The following is a 20,299-nucleotide window of genomic DNA, read 5'->3' as shown; positions in this document are numbered from 1 at the left end:
GTTCACCATGACTTGGTATTTTCTCGTAATTTCCCTTTGCATCTCACACTGTAAACTAACCCACATCAGAATCAATTTGTATGTCAACAGAGATCAGCATGAACAGTATAAGGCAGTGTTTCTCAAATGGGGGTACGTGTACCCCTAAGGGTACACAATGGCACTACAGGGGGTCCTTGAAAGAGAGAGAAAGTGGAAAATTAAGCACTAAAAATATATGGTTTTACAATGTTTATTTCTAGTTAAAAATGATAATCATAATAATGATGATGGAAATCATCTTGATTAGAACAATAACTGGAATAACGGCGTTTAAAATAACGGCGTTCGTTAACGGCGTTTTTTTTTCAGTAACGAAGTAATCTAACTAATTACCTTTTACGCAGTTAACGTTACTGAACGTTAAATGTGGTGCGTTACATGCATTGATGGAATAAACTGTTATCCGAAAACACCCCTGGCTTCAGGGGTAGTGAGGAGCAGCTGTAGTGAGGAGGTGGGTTAAAAACAAGGTGAGCGATTATGATTGGCTAAGGCGGCGTCATGTTTCATGGTAGCCAATCAGAGCCAGCACACGCGTGCCACACACACAACCACTACAGATTTGATGAAGCAGCAGAGATGGCGAGCGTGGAGCAGTCTGATGAAAAGTTGCCATTTTTAAGGTGACGATACAAACACTACTTTATATTAATTGTGGTCAAAGGCAAGAACGTACATGTGAAGTGTTCATTATATCCAGGAGTGAAGACTTTGTCGACATCCATTGTAAGCAACTCTAATTTAATGAAGTACCTCACAACGATACACGCATCTAAAAAAATATCAGAATTCTTTGACATATAGCAACTTTTTTTTTTAAACAGTAACGCAAATAGTTACTTTCCTTGGTAATGAGTTACTTTGATTATAGAGCAATTCAATTACTAACTCAGTTACTTTTTGGAACAAGTAGTGAGTAACTATAACTAATTACTTTTTTAAAGTAACGTTCCCAACACTGCTGAAAATACAAGGGTCAATCTTGGTCCCACACGAGGACGTACTAGATACTGTTTCATTCCACTTATTTACAAAGTGATATTCATCAGTACATCATTATGCTCTTTATTTGTGTTTTCATTGAATTCTGAGCAAATTGTTTAAGTCTGACAAAGTTTGACAACCTCTGGTACTGGATAATGTAAACTCCTGAATATTAGGTTTTGCAGATGAATTTGTGTGGTGTCCTTAGAATGAGTTTTTCTTTACATCAAAATACAAACGTTTCAATTGGCTGAATATTCATGTCCACGTGAATTATCTCAAAATACAGTGACACTGAACACCTACTGTTTTAACAGCGTTGACATGTGAATTACGCTGTAAAGCATCATCATTTTAATGCAATCCAGGAGGATGACTTATCCATTGAACAACTGAACACTATGGGAACCATTTTGATCGTCAATACACGGAAACAGATTAAGGACACTGTTCATGATGAAAAGGTGACGTAAAGAACATGATGTGTGGTTGAAACAAAGAAATAAGAAGATTATTCAGAATTGACAACCTGGACAGCAGAGCGGCTAAAAAAAAAAAAAAAAGAGGCTTCATTGGCTTTCAGCAGGCATGTGCAGTCTCAGACATACTAAAAGGTTACAGCATTTGATTTGTGATATTCCACTCTAAAGGCTCTCTCTCTGTGTCTGGAGGAGCAGTTTGGCTACTGCTGTCCACAAAGTTTGATCGATGGCTGAATTATGGCATCGGATTGTAAATCTAGCCGGGACTGCTGTCTCCCTTATGATAAACAACAAACATTCCTGGCCACCAATAATAATGAGCGCTGTGAGACTTGAACAGCCAATCAGGAAATAGATGTAATGGTGCACTTATAATAAAAAAAGGGACTTCTCAGACAATGTCGCTCTCCATCATTAATGTGCTTCACTCATATATATTCCAGGGAGTGTGTGGGATAAGATTTTGAATGCAGCACCATATCTTTTATTCTGAAACTCTCCCTCTCTTCCAGCATTTTATTTTCTTCTTGTACATCCCACTTCTCCTTGATCATTTTATATTCCTCGCTTTTAGAGTTGGGGTTGCCCATTCCATATTCACACTGTAACTCTCTATCCTTCCTCACTACAGTTTAGGCTTCCCACTTCCTCCCCCCATCAATCTCTCTGTACACCCTCCCTCGCTGCAACAACCCACTCAAAGGCTAATTCCACAGAGGCAGTGAGGAGTTTTCCAGTTATCTCTATCCTCATAGAGGCTTTTCCTACACCGCTCTATCAAACCAAGCACCACCCCCGCTTTCCAGCTGCCTACTCCTCTGGTCACGGCCATTACATACTGTACCTCCTTTCTATACGTCCTTTTGAAACTAATAAGCATAATACTGTATAATAACATTAACGCAAAGGCTTCAACACAAATGTGCCATAATTTCCGTCGACTTCATTTTTCAAAGATTTACATTTGACTAATTCAAAAAATACATCTGAACCAAAACTATGTAAAAAATATAAAACATTTAAAAAAAAAAAAAACTGAATTTCGTAGCATGGGACTAACTCTTTGTGTTTTAATTTGGTCGGCTAAAATCTTAATGTCATGTAGTCAACTTAAACTAGACTATAACTGAAATAGTCCTGATGACTAAATTTTGACTAAAACATTTTAGTCAAGAATATGACTAAAACTAAATCAAAATTGTCTGCCAAAATTAACACAGCACTGAGTACCTTTAGTAATAGACAAAAAAATGCCTACGTTGACCCTTAAATCCATTTTTTAGTAATGCATAAAAGGTGGTTACAAATGATAAGGTTGATTTGTAAAAGAGATCATGTAAATAGCAGCCACCATGTGAGACGGGTAATCTATTTTGACACCGACTGGTTTATTGCAATTACTTGAGAGTATTTGTCCCATCTAATGTAGTTAAATAGTGTCGCATAGTTATCTGTTTTGATTTTACTGAAATTAAAATATTCAACATCTTGACTTTTAGAGCAAAGTGACAAGTGCACGTTCAGCATCTACAGTTATTAATTATTAATGCACTACATCATTTGTAACAGCAAATATTGAAACTGCTACTGCTGCCATGGTAACTTAATATTTTAGTTGAGCCATCTAGGAGAAGTTCCACACAAAATATAGCTTTTGGGTGGAATAGACGGTTTGGACATTTTTCAATATGCTGCCTGTTTTAGCTACAAAATATTCAACAACTGGCCATGCGTGGAAGGACTCGTGTACTGTAAACTCTACACATCTTGGTCTTCCTCTGAATCCTTATTGTGGTTCTTTTTTTCTTCTTTTTTCTTGGTTCTTACTGCATTTGACTTTAATTATTCTTTCTGAAAACACCCCAACCTATTAAGTTTGAAGTAGTTTGTGGTAGTTTCAATTTCAAAGCTCCACAACTGCACCGTGTTTCATTTGTGTCCTCTTTTTAGACTAAGATATTATGTATAGGGAACTATAGAACTCAGTGCGCTAATTGCTGTTGCCCACAGGGACGCCTATACTTTTATGTCAAGGAAAAGATAAAAAGCTAAGAAAATGAAGTGGTTTAAATTAACTGGGGATTTTAATCAACAAAATTCTGGTTTTGCAAAACTCAGTGATCATCTGAGCAGTGAACTACCACCAAAGACGTCTTGTTTCAGTGAAAAACACATAAATCAATGAACTTGCTCCTTGTAAATTTTATACATTTTAGATTAAAATAAATAAGGATACTAACGACGTGTAGAGAGATCTAAGTCCAATTTCCAATTCCTTTTGAGGTGCCGGTCCAAGTCTTTTATTTATTTTTTTTCACATTTATCCAAAAAAATTATCGAGATGAAATCAGTCACAGAAAGCTTGATCTAATTATTTTTTTATGTACATGTAAAACAGTTATAAAAAAAAAGTTATACAGTAATTTAACAAGATTACAGCTTACAGGTGGTGAGAAATCACTTCCAAAAATCCAAGATACCTACATTATATAAAATCTGGTAGAGCAGTGGGAAAAAATGAGAGAAAGTGTAATAATGTGATTATTTATTTATTTTTTAATCTGATCTGGTAATGCAACACAGTGGAGATAACACCTTTCGTTTTCTTCTCCAGACTCCAATCACACTTTTCCCGTGGCCCATTTCACCCTCCCATCAATTTTTCAAAGCTACATGAAAAGGTACGTACACAGCACACGGCTGGTAATGCAGGGTTAATACAATTGGGGAGCAGCTGATGGTTGAGCACATTCAGGCCAAATTACATTTAATTCGATTGGATTTTTTTGTGCGTGAGGATCCGTCCTTTAACTGTCTGCCTTTGTGTGTTTCCCTCCAGTTGTTTGTTCTACTTAGCTGGGTCAGCGGTGATCAGGCTCTATAACTACACTAACAACTCTTTGGATGGATGCACGAAATCAGCATTTATTCATTGGTTGACTATAAAAAGCACATATGCACACTATATTGGCTGTTGTGCGCTTTTAAACCAACTCAAATTAATGACCTATGTTGATAGTGTTGCATGTTCCTTAAACAACATTTGGTGATTAAACACATTTAATACACAAATGTTTTACAGAGATTGTTTTACTTGGTCTATTTATTTTTATGATTCAGCAAGTAGATGGATGACATAGCTCTTACTTTACTGTTCAGCTGTTACCAGTTAAGTAAAATTATTTTGCTGAGAGAACAAGGAGGGAAGCTAGAAAACACACATTTGATTCCCTTGCCCTTGAACTATTCAATACTCAAAACCCAATTTACAAAGGCAACGCAAATAAAACACTTTTTAACTTTTTTTTAACTTTATTAGGAATGAAGAACGAGTAGAAGCTACATATGCAACATAAAGCACTTTAAACACAAGCTTGCTGACGGCAACATGTTTGACAAACTGTGAAGTGGTGTTTACTCAAGGAAGTGCACCATTCACGTAACTCCAACTGTTTTGTTCTTTTTCAGGTTAAAGGCATCAGATTGTTCCAATCTTAGCCTAGACTTCCCCGTTATAGGGATCTTTTCCTTGTTCAGCTGGAAGGCATGTGTAGATCTGTAGTAAGTGGCCTTTAAATGCTACACTTACTTGGATTTTCAAAGTCCAAGTCATCGTTTCCTGGAAAATGCATTGTCAAAATCAGTCCATTGTAATGCCCCTGGTCTTCTCAGGAATAACGTTTAAGAAGATGGATGACACGCAACTAATGCTAAAATCATAGATTAAAACTGGGACGGGTAATATGAAGAGTAATGCTGACATGACGACTACATGATATGTGAACACTGATTGGATAGAATCTCACATATCAATGTGTATTACGTGTATTTGAAGGCGAAATGTTGATATAAATTACAGAATGAGACATTTATGACAAAGTAGTAACAATGTGTTATTGTTCAGCATCATCTAAAGTGCATTCTATGGGTTGCATTTTTATTTTCAGAATAAAAGCTTGTAAATAACAATTGACACACTGCTATAACTGCGTTAATGTTTTTATTTCAATTTAAAGACATATTCAGATTAAGTATTTCTTGTGAGGAAATGCAAACCATCCTGAAAACATATATTTTGTCAACAAATCTGGATAATGTCTGTTACACTGGCTTTAACCTCACACTGTTTGTTCTTGACTACTAAACACCAGACGGACCCCACCCACACATCCGATAACATAAGCAGTGATGAGAATTAGATTGATGTTGAATTCCAAAGTGTCGACCTGTCTACTTTGGTGTGACAATAGGTGAGTTATCCATATTGACAATGCTTCCACTCACAAAGAGCAAAACAACCTGATCTCCACACTTCAATGCTACTGGCTGCCTTCCTTTGTGCCATCTCTTTCTAAAGATGGGCTTCAAACTGACGGGTCACCCTTCCAACACACTGGAGTAGATCCTTCATGTGTGACAGCTTGTGCTTGACACATGTGAGAAATGGAGTGTGGGAGGAAAGACTCGGGCTCTGTATTATTGGTGGCTACTTTGACATAAATGGAGGGTAGTTTCTGCTTATATTGTTTGCTGGATATCTTCATTACTTACAGTATCTTATAAGTATAATGTATAGGGTAAATACATTTTTCACAATCAAGACAAACCATCTCTTACAGATTTAATGTAATGTATTTAGAAATGTGTGTCAATTTTCACCTTTGTGCCTAAGGGTTTCTATCTGTTCCATAATGATGGACAGTATAGACTGTTAAGGACAGACAGAATGTATTGCTTTGTTTAAGCAGAAGAAAACATGATGCAATTTGTACACTGTAGAGTATGGCAGACTGGCAATAACTCAGGAAGTTGATAGTAAATTCTCACAACACCACCTGCTTTCCTCTAGTTTGTTTTACTCAAAAATATAGAAAATTGCAAACAGTAACTGTTAAGGATTTATTTCTGCAGTTTTCTGGTCCTGCTTCTGTTTTCATTCAGTCTGTGTATGTTTTAGCTCGTAAAAAGCTGCTCACGTTTAAAGTTAATTGTTCTATGGTGTAGGCAATCTTAACAGTGTTACAATCCAAATAGTATCCAAATAAACAGGTGACTGTGAGGCTGGTGTGAGGAATAATAGATGTTCGAAATTTTACGTTTTGACACTTTTGCAAAAACAATTACAGCTTTTTTGAGGGCAGTGAAAATATTGATTTAGCATGTCGTAATACCGCTAGCCACTAACGGGAGCCGTAAACACACACACGGAAGTTGATCACAAGAAACGAGGGGCACCAGTAGATTCATTACACCACCTCTGGTTGCTTTAGTGTTTTACTTAACATCCTTTTTTTTGGTTTTGATGTATATATGTATTAATAACGTTTCAATTCACCAGTAATGTGACTTGTGAGTTGCACCTTTTTTGTCCGGAAGCAAAAGTCCACCTAGTCACCAGTTCATCTGGATACTATTTGGACCGTAGCACTGTTCGGTAAAGTTGGCACGATATTCGCAGATTCGGACTACCAGCATCAATAATTCTTTAACGAAACATCATCGATCGACACACAAATTACGCCTCTGCCATCAGTGTGAGGTGGACAACATGATACTAGATCATTTTTTATCAAACACAGCAGAGTAAAAATCCGTCTGTGTGTCTCCTCTGTGTGGTGAGATTAACACATGAAGCTCTCGTTCTAGTTTCCCCGTAAATATCCAAATATCTCACAAACAGCACAAGATTTAATTTTGAAACAGAAAAACGCTGCTTGTTTAGTTTTTGGTTTTTCTGTATTTCTGTTTTGGTTTTAAGTCAGCAAAACAAAACAACCACACTGTTCATTTGCTATTTTGATTTGGTTTTAAAAACGGAATAACCAAAGAACAAAGAGTACATGAATTTAGCACGTTCGAAAACAGCAGAAAACTTATTTTAATGCCAAATTATAAATGTGGAGATTGTCTGTAAACTATTGTAGTGGTGAACAATAGGTAACCATTATCTTATCATTGACTATGTATTAGTCTCATCTAGTAGGTTAGAGGTGCAGCCGGTAATGTAGCGATCATTACTTAAACACTGATATTACACAAATGTGGCATGTGATGAAATAACACAGCGGATTGATCCCGATCTCCTTCAATATGTTCCCACTCAACCTTCAAACTAGTGACCTCTAAGGAGTCCTCGCTCTACTTGTGATAAACAAACATTATTCAAACTCGTAGAAAAAACCCCCAAAAAAACATTAAGCTAAGAAAAACACATTAAGAAAAACGTGAAGGGTGTAAAAAATAAGCCAAAAAGAGAGTTATGGGAGATGGAAAGAGCATAGAGTGGAGAGGACCATAAGAGTGACACCAAGGACAACGGAGAAAGAGAAACCTGAGAGATGAAGAGGGAGGTGTGAAGTGTGAACACCACTGGTGTCATTTTTCTAATTAGCATAGCGACCTTGATGCTACCTAAGTGTTAGAGAGAGAGAGAGAGAGAGAGAGAGAGAGCGCTTTGGTATTTTGGCAAAACAGATACAGTTTGTTTGTCAAAACATACAGTATATCATACTAACAAAAAAAAAAAAAAAAAGGATAATTACACCTTATTACATTATAACAAGCCTATAGAGATGGGAGGTATTATCAGGTCACAAATACTATGTGGCCGATATTTCCATAAAATGTAATATTGGGTGACATCAGTGTTGGTTTTTCCACCGATGTGTGCTGTTATTTGAGGCAACATTTTTAAAATAAATACAGTGGTTTTTCCATTACTGAAGTTTAACTAGTTTTCTTATTTTGCACAGATGATGTTTTACGTCACTTGGGTCCTTTCTGTGTGGAGTTTGCATGTACCCCCGGTGCTGCAGGGCTTCCTCCCACAATCCACAAACATGACTGTTAGGTTGATTGGAGTCTCGGATTGAATGTGAGTGTGAGTGGTTGTTTGTCTGTCTGCGATGGACTGGCGCTCTGCCCAGGATGTACCCCCGCCTAGTGCCCAGTGTGAGCCAGAGATAGGCACCGGCAGACCCCCGCGACCCTGAAATAGGACAAAGCGGGTCTGAAAATGGATGGATGGATGTTTTACATAGATCCAGTGGGACATCATATTAAAAGTAGGGTTAACATGTTAATTCCATGGATATACTGTATACTGTACATGTAATGTGGCATGAAAATAGGCTGTGGAGGAGGTGGTCTTTGTTTCAGTTATTATCAGGAATAATAAAATTAAGTGTTAGACGATATCGGCATATTGGCTTTAGGCAAAAAGCTAATGTCGATCATCTCTACTAGAAACTGAGACTGAAACTGAGAGATGATGTATATTATTAAAGTAGATGAGGATGATGAATAGCGAAAAAAAAAAGGAAAAATACGGAGGTGAAGGGTAATGCTGCGTTCACACCGAATGCGTCTCCTGTGGCACCAGACACATCTGCCGCACGTCCGCAGGATTGGCTTTCGTCATGCGAAACGGTCGCAGGAGTTCAATATTTCCAACTCTTGCGAATGTGCGGATATGCGTAAAATCGGGAGCGCGCTCGCACGGTTAACGCACTTGAAGTGCGAATCGGACCGCTCTGCCGCACAGGAAAGACTTTGCATCTGGGACGCATCTATCCATTGACTTTGTATGTAATCTGGATGTACGGACATTTCGTGACGCATCCGGTGTGAACGCAGCATAAGAGGCAAGAAGACAGAAAAGTACAAGTTAATTTGAAGCCAAGCATTTGAGCAGATGTGAAACAAGTGGATCCAGCTGTCGCAGCGATAATCTTTCAGGTCAACAGTAATTAATCACTATGTCTGAGTAAGCGAGAGCACTTCTCGTCTTGTTCGTCTCACTACTAAAACACACACCTGCACAAAGAAGATGTCAGCATGAGCTGTGGGGCTTAGTGCATAAAGGATGTTAACAGTAAATGCAAGTAGTGCTGTATATACAACACTAGTGCGACAATGCTTTAACTGGGCTCTAATTAATTCAGAGCCAATGTTGCTGTTATATTGGCTCGCTGTCAGAATGACAGATGCCTTTTTTGAATGCTTATGCTGGGAGATACAGCTGCTTCACATTCCCTCATGGTGTTTTACTGTAAGCCGTTCAGAACTTTCCTGAGATTAACTTCTCCAACACCTTGCATTAACGACACGATCTGCACAGCTGCGTGATGATTTGTGTGCGTGTGTGTTTGTAATTTGTGTTTCTATTTATCCCAGTCTCAATGACCTCATACATTCTCTTACACTTACAAACCTGACAAGGCTGTCAATGACTCCGACGTGCATTTCGATACATTTCACTTAAACGTCATTCAAAGGGCTAATCAGCAAGTCACACAGCAGTGGAGTTCAACACAAGCGTCAGAATTAGAAGGAAATTTCATTTATATGTCTTTGAATGTGGAACTGTTATTTGTGCCAGAGTATTTCACAACGTGCTGATCTAATGGGAATTCCACAAAAATAGCTCGTTAGTGACATAAGTCGACAAAAAATCCAACACTGGTTTGAGAAAATTGAATGTCAAGACATACTGTACAGTAGGGATGGGAACCTCTGGGTACCTCACAATATGATAAGATACGCGACACAAAGCTCACGATAACGATTATCTCACAATATGACGATACTGCGATTATCAATATATTGGTCAGAAAACAATCTACAATAATCTATGACATAACAAGAAAAAAAAAAGATTAAGTGAAAAAATACAATTTTTATTTCATATCTCTGAAAGACAATAAATTGAAAAAATATTGCGATATATCGCCGTATCAAGATATCGTCAAACTCATACTGTACAGCACAGTTATCCATGTTACAACAAGATCATATATGACAGCACAACACGTGACTTGAACCTTGAAGCAGACAATTACAATGGGAACCACTCCTATCATCTATAAATACAAGAACAATCTCTCCTTTACAGAGGCCCAATCAAATTCCATGATCAAATAATGAGAAAAACTCCCACTCTGTATCAGCCATTTTCATTTTTTTTTTTTTTAAGCTGCAGCCTCAAACATCAAAGTATTGTCACTGATCATGGCTTTTCGTTGTGTCGTGTAAGATTTTGAAATGGCTAATTTCAGCCACATCAAGTCATTTATTTTGTCAAATCATTTCAGTCAGCTGCATAGCATGTCTTCATCCAATAGAACACTTTCTGAATGTGAATGAGAACAATTTGCATCAGCCATCAATTCTGCAGTTTGTCCACCAAGTGAGGCTATTATCACAAAGTTAACTACAATTTGGATGAAAGGTATTTGAGTTTCTCAGGATGATAATAAAAGTATGGAAAATATATTTTAGTTGAAAGCACTGAATACATTTGTGCACAATTCTACACTTGTATTAATTCCTAACCAGCCATGTAAAGAACAGAGCTGCTGCCTTTCCTCTGAGTGCTCTTTGTTGAGGATGTTATTATTTAAGCTTTCAACTTCCCTTTTCTTTTTTTCGTTGTTTTTGCTATTGCAAAGTCAAAATCATTTCAATAAGTTTAATATTGGATTTTGGAAAGTGTGATGTAATGCCACATGTCCGTCATTTATTTCTGCATCTGGAATCTTGTTTTTTTGAATTTTTTTTTTTTTATATTTGTACACAAAGAAGCACAAGTTGTAATGAAAAAAAACCTTTAATATAGCCACAAACATTTAGGTTGTACTGCAGGAAAGTTATAATAACCAACAGAATTTTAATGATTCACCATCTGGTTTTTACAAGGCAGTAAATGTATGTTTGTGCATTTCCTGTTATGAATGAAATTATAGTAAACATGGTTTGCACAGTTTCTCGTAAATAGGAATAACTTCCAATACACAGTTGTATTAAAAAAGGTAAATAATTAAACATTTTTTTTTTTTTAAATCAATTTTGAGTATTTTATACTATTGATATTAATATATTGTTTTTTTGTAAATGTACTGTATGTACTTGATCGATTTTCCATCAAACTACCATATTTTTCTCCTCCATGTCCATTTAGTGTTTTCTGGTTAACATCAAACAAATGTTTTTTTTTTGTTTATTTCTCAAACATACTGTGAATAGCACAGTGCTGTGGCATCTTTCACTTTATGTGCTCTTGTTCTTTTGCATAAAACTAAGACTTCAGAAAAAACATTCTTTGTGTGAAAGTCTTACACCAGCATTTATGAGGATACTTAACTGGTTTTCTCAATTATTATGGTACATTGGATTAAACATAAACTGATTTCTCCATCATTAGTTTATGAAACGGGGAAATCCATGTAATCTCATTGGGAATTTACCTCTTGCCCTTCTCAAGCACGCCCACCCCCCTCCCACCTCCTCCACTTTAAAACGCAATTTCCAAGATGTCAAGGGCTCTACCAGCTAAGTACATCAACAATGCTCCTTCGAATACTCCCATTCAGCACCCCCAGGCCGTTTGAAGCAAAGTAGGAAACGGAGCCTAATGAAAAGAGACTTAATAGAAGAGCAAAGAAAAAGTGTCCAGAGGACCTGCTGCTGTTTTAATTCAATCGAATGCTTGTGGTGCCTAAAGACTGGGCTGTGTTAATTGCACTGCTTCCTCATTCATAAAAGGTGGTGTGCAGCAATACAGATTTAATGAGAGTGCACACAAGGCAGGCTATTCGCTGCCAGTTCCTTTTGCAGACATAGAATGCTAACGCGATTGTCCTGCAAGAGCCTTGTTTGTACAATACTGTTGTAAACAAATCTACACATGCACGAGCATGTACAAGCACAGGCATTAAGAGAGTCCAAATGCATAGTTTTGCTGGGAAGAGACAAATCTATTAACTTCTATTACACCATTATGCAACAATTTAATGCGTGCATGTGCTACAGTTTGCATAGAGTCACTCTAATGAGTGCATGCATCGATGCACACCAGTGTTCCACACAGTTGTTCCACAAGTATGCATTATGATGTTCAACACAGAGCAGAAAAGCACACGAGTTAAAGGAGAGGCAAACAGATGCTACTTTAGAAAAAGGGTTATTTGATGTTTTCCATACGGTTTAGCCATCATATCCTGCAACACTGTTACTTTAATCCTCTCAGCAGTTTGATCAATAAAGCCATCATAACCACAGCTGGTACTAAGACCTCAATCAATCTCATCATTGCCTGAAAGTCAGACCTCTCACAAGAAAATGATAAACAATAGACTACAAAAACAACACAAGTCACCTCTCATCATCATCAATGTGTTAAAAACATGAAAATATAACTTAATCCAAATCAAATTAAATAAATAAAAGTTTACTCAGACCAGCGAGCTTGGCGATGTGATGCTTACCTTTGCCATCTGTGCCTGCACTCCGCTGGCTTTGAGCGAAGCTACAGCCTTCTGGGCTGCTGCTGGGCTGTCAAAATCCACAAAGCCATAGCCTGTACACACAACATACACAACAAACACAGGGGAACAAAATGATGAGATAGCGGGAAGAAAATGATATCTGTGAATTTTTGCTGAAAGAAGAGTGCTAATTCCAGTCAGAAAGCACAGCCTGTGTTTTTTTTTTTGTTTTTTTGTTTAACACTGCATTGATTTAATGAACGTGTCAAAGCCAGCTGATATATTTAACTACAACCTGCAAGGTCTTCATTAAATGTGTTTTAACGCAGGGAATCTTCACAATCGCTTTGGAGTCGGTAGCTCTTCAGATCTGCATGTCGTGAACATCACGCCGATGCATTTGCATTGGTAAGAAAAAGCATTCGATTTCAAAAGAATTGGTTTAAATGTGAAAAACGACTGCGCTTCTTTTGCGTGACATTTGGTATCCCAGGACATTACAGATGCTGTCATTTCTTTCCAAAATCAGTCAGTACAAACTAGTCCAGCTTAATGCTGAATGGGACAACTTTGAAGATAAACTATCTGCATTTACTGCTGCAATTAAACTGTTGCAGAGCCACATTTAAAGAAATGAAGAGACAAAGAGAACAAGCTCCAGTAAATTTTATTGCAAATGAATCTAAATTTATGTGTGAGACTGTGCAAACCATTTAACTGTTAGACTGAGGCTTTGGGGACCTCATTTGAGTTTGAGGGAAAGCACCCAAAGGTCTGTTACAGACAGAAAACTACAATGTTTCCCTTTTTCATTTTCTTCATTCATCCTGTTTCATCTGAGTTTTAGAAAAACATACAGTTTGTTGGGTGGGATGGGTAAGACTGTAGGTTTGGGTGTGGTGATAAAAAAAAGCATATTTCTCAAGAGAAAGATTTGAAATGTTATTAGTGCTGTTTCAGCAGCAGGCTAAATGAACCCAATCAACTGAAAGTCTAATTCATGAGAAGTTTTACACAAGAACACAGTGAGAAAGTGGAAGTCTCACATAACCACGCGGTCAGCTCGTTATTCCTAACATCTGTTCGTGTCTGCCCGTCTTTTTCAGGATTTGCTGTGCAACTTATTTTTGCTTATAAGCAAAGGATTTCTCCCTGTTCAAAGGGTGCAAGCTGCTTTCACCGCAAAATCTGCACCACAAACACAAATATTTGTTCTAGAGCTAATTAGAAACCCACCATTTAGCTAAAAAAAAAACCATACTAAAACTGCATACTAAAGTATAAATTAATATGATTTGCACAAAGTTCTCGTTGTGACAAACACTGTATTAAATCTGAACATATCAAGGTTCATTTGTTCTGTGATTGTATGCTTTCATTTCACTCCAGAATAATTCAAAAACACATTTTACCTATCATAATTGGCACCGGCAGACCCCTGCGACCCTGATAAATGGGAATTAGTGGGTTTGAAGATGGATGGATTTTATCTATCATAATGTTTGTTGCACTACATACTGCCAGTCTAATGATTAAATATATAAAACCATTAAACCACAGGTAAATTGCCACTACTATTTTATTATCTTACTTTATTTTAGGCTTTCGTTGAATATTTTCTTGCTTCTCTTTTCAAAATCAAAACTACTTTCTTGAATCATGCCCTTTTTCTAAAATATTTTTTCAAAGGAAAAATATAGTTGTATTCTTGCCAAAAAAATATTTTTATTTTATAATATTGTGATTTTTTTAAAAACAATAATGCCCTGCACAAAGTCTTGCAGCTCACACCTTAAACAGGATGACAGTATATGACATAGCCGACAAACTAAAGTTGTGAACACGAACCCACAAATCTTAAAAGGCAGCTATGGCCACGTTTACATGGGAGCTTTAATTTCTCTTTAAAGCGGAATAAAAGTTCATTTATCTTTAACCTAACCTTACAAACACATCATTCCTAATGCTAATTTAATTCCAAATTAAAGTTAATTCTGAATTAGATAATTCATCTTTCTTGTAAACATTTCACTTGCCTAATTCCGCTTTAAGTTCATTCTTATCGTTCTGCGCTTGCGTGACTTGCAGCAAAGACGCGTGGGTGATGACGTAATCTAAGACGGCGGCGGCCCAGACTCCAGCCTAGACTATTTAATAAGAGCCCTAAAAGACATGGATATAATGAAAAGAGTGGATGGACGGAGGCATAAACATGCAGACTTTCACACGGACACACACAGACTTATTAAACACACGCGGACCTCGGTAGACGGAGCAGGCTTCACGAGACGGCTGGCACTAGGACCCAGAGGCGGAGTAAATGCGTCCCCGTACTGCATTCACAGGCTGTAATATCACCAGTTTATCATTTTACCAGGTTTTGGAGCTACTATTTTTACTAGGGAGCAACTATTTATTCCTGGTGATTGTTTTCCAGAGTTTTACTGGGATTTTTACCAGTGATTAGTTCCTATCTCTCTTCCACTCCGAGTTCCAAACTGAAACCGTGTGTTATTGTCGAGCTGTTGCTTCAAAACTACAATCAAAATACATGTGTGGTCTTCTGTGTTACAGCTGACAATAAAAGGTTTGTTGTGTGTTTTTCCTGATAGACGTGATAAGACATGTTCTCCCCCTGTCCAATCAGAGCCTTCCCAACCCCCAGACCTCAAGCGGAATTATCTAAAGCCAAATAAACCTGTTTTCCTTGTAAATTACATCATTCGGAATAAATAATTCTGAATTAAAAAACATCATGTAACCGTGGCCAATTGACACAATGGAATGATCACCTTCTTAGCATTCCAGTACAAGAAAAGGATTTCCAACGTAAATTGTTATGTTGTTCATGGTGGGGTGTTGTGGTTTTTAATGCAATCCTGGCAAAGAGTGTTGTCTTAACATCAAAGACAAATCCCACTTATCAAAACAAACCTCTCACTTTTCTATCGGAACTTTTCTCTCCATGTACTCATTTTAATGCTGCTCTGACAAAACATCAGCCTTGAAGAGAGTATGACATCTTTCTTTCTTTTTTTTATGTCCATCCATCCTTCAAAGGGAGAATTGTGTTTTCTGAGAATGCACTTTCATGAGGGAGGTCAGGTTCAAGTATTGGTGACAGAACACTCGAGCAGGGGTTTATTGTCTTGGTCAAGGACACTCATTCTCTGTGCTTGATGGACTGTTGGACATTTGTCTGCTGTCTAAACTGATGGACATCTTTTCCAAACCATCTCCTCTCACCTCTTATCTTAATATACATTGGAAGTACTTGTAGCAAACCTCAGTCTCTTAGTACAAGGATAAGGTAGTCTCTGAATACAGAAAGAACAAAAGAAGACATGTCTAAATCAAATAATATTGCTCATTTGTGCCCTGTGGTCCCATCTATGGCCTTCTGAATATAAATAAATGAAAATTCATCATGCTCACTCTGGCCTCAGAAACCTTCCCCTCAAGAATAAGGAAAAAACAAGTTCTTATGAAAGGCTATATAACCTCATATGCATTCATGGACACACACGAAAGCACAAAATAAGCACTCACACACTTCATGAGAATTGTTCCACTCTCTCCCAGAGTTTCTGGCCTTGGGCCATTAGAACAGGTGAACAGGGTACAAAGGAAACAGGAGAGAGACAGCACGAAAAGGGAACGTAAGGGTGGCAGTGAGTTAAAGTTGGGTGAGGAGGAAAGTCGAAAAAGTGTGTGCGTGTGCGGGTGTGTATGTGTGTGTTTAGGAGAGAATGGAAGGGAGTGTGCTTGACTCAGAAGGATCAGGAGAAGCTGGTCCATGCTTTTATCTGCAGCAGAGTCGACTATTTTAATGGTCTTCTGACCGGAATCCCCCCAGAAGAGCATCAGACAGCTACAACTGGTCTGTGAATGGGTTTGGTCCAGAATCCATCAGTGAGATGTTAGTCAGGTATGAACCCAGCAGGTCTCTCAGATCTATGGACACAGGTCAGATAGTGGAGCCCAGAGCTCACAGCAAACATGGTGACACTGAAGTCAGCATCTAATGTGAATAATTTGAAATCCAAGTTAAAGGCACTGCTTATGACTGAGAGGGAGATTTGTAATCATATTATTGTTGATTCAATGTTTTTATGTTGATTTTAAATCCAGTTGAATGTTAAAAAATATATATTTTTATTGATTTTTAAACAGTTCAAAGTTTTCTGTTGCATTTTTTAATCATGTAAAGCATATAAAGGCAAATCAAAAGTATTTTATTTCTCAATTGAAAATTCAGTGAAATTTGTGTGATTAAAGCTATTATTATTCTGAATGACATTTTCTATGATATGTAAGGTGCCATCGTTGTTGTGGGACGTCAGACAAATGATTTTATAGGAAGTCTGACTTTACAGTGTGGGAGCTCTGACTCCAGATTGAAACACCGGGTCGATTATACAAGAGTTCTGAGTTGCAATGAACGCAGCATGAGGAAAGCAACTTCCTGGTGACGATGCAGCCTGTAGGCGGGCTTAAGAGTCGACGTGTGGTGTGCAAGCCACTGATTGGCTGAAAAGCTTTGACTCAAAGCTTTGCTTGGGCTAGTTATTGATTGAACAGCACCTGCGTGAGCCTTGATTAAAAGTCCAGTGGGTGGAATGCGCTTTACAAATACAATTGTCTTGCCTTGCCTATAAAAACTGGTAAATTGCAACGATATACGACTTCAGGTATTTTAGATGCAGCTTTTTTATGCAGTTGTTTGACAGCTCTAGAAACAATTACATGTACTGTATGTTCCTTGCAAAAACACCAGTTTTCGGATCTGAGGTATGAACCATAAAAAATTATATTTCGCGAGCAAATTGACAAGAGATTTCTTACCTATCCTTTGTTTTTGGTACCCAAGAATTAAAAAAAAATTAATCTGGCGAGTGGACTAAATCCTTAGTATTTAAAGCCCGCCTTCCATTTCTGTCAGCCTGTGAATATTTTCTCCCCCACCTCCAACTCTGTGCCTCCACCCATTTATCCTTGCCTTTCCAGGGGGACTCTCTGTGCCAATTTGAGCTCTTTTAGTCACGCTAAGCACTTATCTTGCCCCCAATGAATGCCTTTGCAATCAAACCAACACTTATCCGGTTGTAAGGCGCTCTAATGGCTAACGGATAATGAAACTCCTTCATTGTGAGTGAACAACAGGCTAAGATATGCTTGATGTCCACAGCACAAGCAGTGAAGTCTGATAGAGACTAATGCTTGCAAACATTGCTCATGTGAACACACTCAGTAGTTTGGTTAGCTGATGATAAATAATAACAATGGTCAGTCTTTAAAATGATCAAATCATTGAACTAATGGATCGAGTCTATAGTGCGTTCATATCTACAATGACAAATGGCTCCTTCAGGATTATTGCTTCTTTCACGTAACATTTCACGGTGCTTACCTGCCTTAAATTGAAAAGTGTTAAAAGTTCCTTAAAATAATTTTAATATTACAGGTAACAGGTGGATATTCTGTTTGGTATTTTCTTTAAACATACAACACACCTGGTAAACCATTTTATAATTGTCATTTTGTGACGTGTGTGTTGCCATGAGTTAGTGTTAATTATTATGTACCGCGATGGAAATATGACACCCATTTATTATATTAAAAAATAAATACATAAATCAGAATTACTTTAATAATCCCATGGGTAAATTACTCTGTAACAATGACTCCAAATGTGAAGATAATATAGGAATGGTGAAACAAGAAACACAAGAAAATACTTAGTTAAATTAAATTATTGTAATGTATGTATTACCATGAAAAATTAATACGTATATAAATGTACCTGAAAATACAAGTACACACACACACACACACACACACACACACACACACACACGTATACTGTACAGTCTACAACGTCCAAACAAAAAAACTAATGGGAATTATTAACACTTGTAATTAGAGTAGGGTGTATGTTGACTAAACAGTTTATTAGAACAGTGGTTCTCAACCAGGGGTACGTGTAACCCTAGGGGTACTTGAACACATTGCAGGGGGTACTTGGAAACATTGATGAATCTATTTCCAACATGCTGAGTCATTTTTAAGCCTATTTCAGAAAGTGTACATTCTCATCAAACAGCTTTTCCACCCGTTGACAATAAAGTGCATTAATAAAATAAACAACATTGTGGCCTTAATATCCTACTAAATTGTTACTAACATGTTATGCACATTAGTAAAAATTGCGGTAATTTAGTGTGCGTTACCCGTACAGGGTTAACATTTTCAAGCTATTAACAACATGTAAATAAAACAAGAAAGGTTACTAAATTGGAGTGACGAAGGGGTTCTCCTAACCTGAAGAGAGGCCTCGGGGGGTACATGAGACAAAAAAGGTTGGGAAACACTGTATTAGAATAAAGTGAGGAGTTGTACAGTTGTAAATATTTCAAATGAGACAAAACTATGAGGTTTCTATTACAAATTGTTAACATTTGCTGTTAGAAATTTGGATAGATGACAGACAGCTTAATAATAAATTGACTTAACTGGATTAAGGCCTGTTATTACAAAAAAAAGAGAGACGGTGATGGGCCTACTTTTAGATCTAAACCCACAAGATGAACGTTTCTGGTTTATGACACGATGTTTTTAAGTGTCAAACCTAAAGTTACACTATTTTACATTTTTGAGCTACAGTAGCTTCAGAATTTGAAAATATTATGCTTTCTTGATATATGTATATATAATATAAAAAAATGAATGAACTGGAAAATAACCCATCCCAATTCATAATTTAATTACCAAAGCTTGTTTTTTTACTTTCAATCTAATGAAGTCCATGTGTATCTATACCACAGCAGTAAGAAACCATAATCTACGATACAAATTTATTTATCTATTAATTTTTTTTCAATATTGTTTTTAACAGGGAGAGCCATATTGAAATCAGAAATCTCTTTTTCAAGTGAGTCCTGGAAACTGTTACGAGACTTGCTTAAAATCCCACGGTGATGGCACGCTCTGGATTCAAAACAGGCCAACATTGATTAACGACTTTAAAAATCTAATTTAATGAAACATTAAATGAGAAAATAAAGGAGACGGGGAAACAAAAGAATCAGTGATAATCAGTTTATTTCATCCCAAGGCTACACAATAACTATTTCAGGAATGACATTTCCATGTGCATTCAAAGGTCTAAGCCATATTTTGATTGCATGATGCTGAAGTTGGTACCGTGACCAGCTAATTAGAATAATTTAGGTTTAAAAAGTATTTTAGGGCCGCATCAAATAAGAGCACAATCGCTTCTTCAATTGATTTATCTAAAGTGATCTAATCACCGGACTGAACTCTATTTACATTTGTGTTATCAGTATCAATCAGAATGGATGCTCCTTTACTCACCCTGTTGAAACTGAAAAGGTGATAATGTGGAATTTGTGTTGTCCCACAACCCTGCCAGTATACTTTAGAGAACACCAACCGAGCAATCACGCTCTACACATGTACGTGTGATCCTCTTCAGAAGCAGACCACCACAATCATATTGATTAGCAT

General features: G+C 37.2%; 1 protein-coding gene across 5 annotated transcripts in view; it reads right to left on the bottom strand.

Annotated features, from left to right (window-relative positions):
• Nucleotides 1–20,299, bottom strand: part of LOC114477558 (RNA-binding motif, single-stranded-interacting protein 3-like) — a 132,818-nt gene that overhangs the window by 52,687 nt on the left and 59,832 nt on the right. For all 5 annotated transcript variants that reach the window (XM_028469930.1, XM_028469933.1, XM_028469931.1 and 2 more), the window contains exon 4: nt 12,773–12,864. In XM_028469930.1, the coding sequence (XP_028325731.1) occupies nt 12,773–12,864 (92 nt within the window). The remainder of the gene's footprint in view (nt 1–12,772; nt 12,865–20,299) is intronic.

Source organism: Gouania willdenowi, chromosome 16 (genome assembly GCF_900634775.1).
Source record: "Gouania willdenowi chromosome 16, fGouWil2.1, whole genome shotgun sequence".
Taxonomy (NCBI): domain Eukaryota; kingdom Metazoa; phylum Chordata; class Actinopteri; order Blenniiformes; family Gobiesocidae; genus Gouania; species Gouania willdenowi.
Note: the sequence above shows the minus strand (reverse complement) of the source record. Positions and strands in the feature narration are given on the sequence as shown.